This window comes from Malus domestica, chromosome 15, assembly GCF_042453785.1.
Source record: "Malus domestica chromosome 15, GDT2T_hap1".
Classification (NCBI taxonomy): Eukaryota; Viridiplantae; Streptophyta; class Magnoliopsida; order Rosales; family Rosaceae; genus Malus; species Malus domestica.
In genome coordinates this window covers 23790353-23793098 of record NC_091675.1, presented here as the reverse complement: position 1 = coordinate 23793098, position 2746 = coordinate 23790353, and the positions used below count along the sequence as shown (strand labels likewise).

Below are 2746 nucleotides of genomic sequence, written 5' to 3'. Positions count from 1 at the left end.
ATGGAGGAAGTGCAGGTGGTCATCGTCGGTGCTGGTCCGGCTGGCTTAGCAACCTCAGCATGTCTTAATCATCTTAACATTACAAATGCGGTACTCGAAAGAGAAGATTGCTATGCTTCTCTTTGGAAGAAAAAGTCATATGATCGTTTGAAGCTACACTTAGCAAAGCAATTTTGCGAACTTCCCTATATGCCTTTCCCTTCGGATACACCTACATACGTCCCCAAGAATTTGTTTGTTCAATACTTGGATACTTATGTATCCCATTTCAACATAAACCCTAAGTGCAACCGAAGCGTGAAGTCTGCTGTCTACGATGTGGATTTAGAGAAATGGTATGTCAAGGTCGAGAACACGCTTTCGGGTGCACAAGAAATGTATCTTGGGAAGTTTCTTGTGGTGGCAAGTGGTGAAAATAGCGTAGGTTATATTCCTCAAGTGCGTGGCTTGGATGGGTTCAATGGGCAGGCCATTCATTCAAGCAAGTACGAAAACGGGAAGAAATATGGTGGGAAAAATGTTTTGGTCGTTGGTTCTGGTAATTCAGGCATGGAAATTGCTTATGATTTGTCGAATTCGGGAGCTAATACTTCCATTGTTGTCCGTAGCCCGGTAAAACTTCTGCCTGCCTTTTTCTCCCAAACAAGGACAACTAAAGTTGTTCCTTGTTTTTTAAGATCCTTGAATGTGCACTCAAATTTGTATCGATCATCTTATTTTAAGTACATTAATATTTAAACTTTTGTAAACATCGCAGGTACATGTTCTCAGCAAGGAAATTGTGTTTTTTGGAATGGTTTTGTTAAAACTCCTCCCAGTTACAATAGTCGACAAGGTTGTCGTAGGATTAGGCAAATTGAAGTATGGAAATTTATCCAAGTACGGGATTCAAAAGCCAAAACAGGGACCTTTTTATCTCAAGGCTACTAAGGGTCGATCCCCCACTATCGACGTTGGTTGCATTAAGAAGATTAAAACCAGGGAAATAACGGTAAAATAATTTTTAATGCATAATTTATATCTTCATTCTTTATCTTGCAGATTTATAACATTTACTTATGTTGTTGACAATTCAAATAATTAACTATATACAAAATTTCATCAGGTCTTGCCTTCCATAACAAGCATAGAAGGAAATCTAATCAGATTTGAAAATGGCATCTATAATTGGTACGATGCTATCATATTTGCTACAGGCTACAAAAGCAGCGTTCTAAATTGGCTTAAGGTATGCGTTTATGTCAAATGTTTTCTTAGTATGTACCGAAGAATTGTTACTCTTTATGATATATACAGTCCAAATAACGTTGTCTATTGTTTTCTTGTGAAGGATGACAACTGCTACTTTAACGACAATGGAATGCCACGAAAGAGGTTCCCAGATCACTGGAAATCAGAAAATGGTCTTTACAGCGCTGGGTTCTCAAGCCGTGGATTGCTTGGCATTGCACATGATGCACATTGTATAGCAAATGACATTAGTTCGTCTTTGAACTTACACTACAAGAAAATGGATTGATTGTGATGGATTATCAAGCGTGATACAGTAACATGGCATTCGTATTACATTCATGAATGTGATACTAACTTGCTGACAAGATATTAAAGTTGAAAGATTTGTAACATTAATTCTTCACATTCTTTGAATTGATTTTTCAGTAAGTTAATTGATTCTTTGCATTTGTTTTTGGTGAATAAAACTTTTGATATGGGGAGAGTAGTTCCGCCAATAAAGTTGTACCTGCACTAAATATTTATGTAATACGAATATACCTGCATTGCATATGGTCGATCTTTCTTTTTTAGAATTAGAAATTTTCCTCTTAATTCGCATACAATAGAGCTAATTAGCATAGCAGTCCGTTGGGATGTAACTGCTTGTGGTAAGTATTGACTAAATAGGAGAATGCAAGTATTGTCCTTCATCTATTATCAAAGATGAGAAGAATGAAACATCTTATATACAGTAGATATATAGTTGCTCGATGCGCAAGGCCGGCCTTTAGGGCCCAAAATTTGAGGGACACCAAAAAAAATTTTCCGAATATATATACGAAAAATTAGTATTCGGTTCCTAGTTATTAATGTTCATTGATTGAAACATTATTAGTTTTCAGATTTTGATTCAAGTCTCTATCATTAATGTAATAATGAATTTACATGTCAGTTACATAATTTTTTTTTTCAAATAAAAATTAATAATTGATTTAGAATTTTAATACTCACACCTTTATTAAACTCCCAACTAATTTTCCATTCAAAACATTTCCAAAAATAAATAAAAAATTAGAACAAATTTGTACCCATTAGCTTTTTTAATATATGTTTTCAAATTTTTAATCTTATATCATTCATGTAAGTTTTTCAAATTTTTAATCTTAAAATATACTCAATCTTAAATATACCAATTTGTTATATGTAAAATATACCATTTTTTATATATAAAATCTATTCAATTTTTTTTTAATCAATTTTTAAATTTATATAGGTACATTTTTTTTCTTTGATTCGATAATGTATCCAACCAGAGTCAAAATAAAAGACTTGTGCAAAGCATGTGGAGTCAAAAAGGTAGGGTAGGGAATTGAGCCATTTATAACCAAACATTACTTTAAAATACAAATATAGCAAAAGATGATTCTAGGAAACTACATAGTTATAAAAATAAAAAATAATAAAAAATTGTGTTTCATCGCATGTAATACAACTAACATCTACATTAAATTCATTAATATACATAAAATAT

At 32.9% G+C, this 2746-nt stretch overlaps 1 protein-coding gene across 1 annotated transcript; it reads left to right on the top strand.

Moving 5' to 3' along the window:
• Window positions 1-1519, top strand: LOC114821342 (probable indole-3-pyruvate monooxygenase YUCCA11). The gene is made up of 4 exons (XM_029093408.2): window positions 1-612; window positions 758-991; window positions 1106-1228; window positions 1331-1519. The coding sequence occupies exons 1-4, from the start codon at window positions 1-3 to the stop codon at window positions 1517-1519; spliced, it is 1158 nt and encodes a 385-aa protein (XP_028949241.2).
• The last annotated feature ends 1227 nt before the right edge of the window (window positions 1520-2746 follow it).

Excerpts from the sequence above, each read along its gene's own strand:
- LOC114821342 (XM_029093408.2), top strand. The coding sequence starts at position 1 with ATGGAGGAAGTGCAGGTGGTCATCGTCGGTGCTGGTCCGGCTGGCTTA. Across the intron at positions 613-757 it reads CCATTGTTGTCCGTAGCCCG|GTACATGTTCTCAGCAAGGA; the intron begins GTAAAACTTCTG and ends TAAACATCGCAG. Across the intron at positions 992-1,105 it reads TTAAAACCAGGGAAATAACG|GTCTTGCCTTCCATAACAAG; the intron begins GTAAAATAATTT and ends AAATTTCATCAG.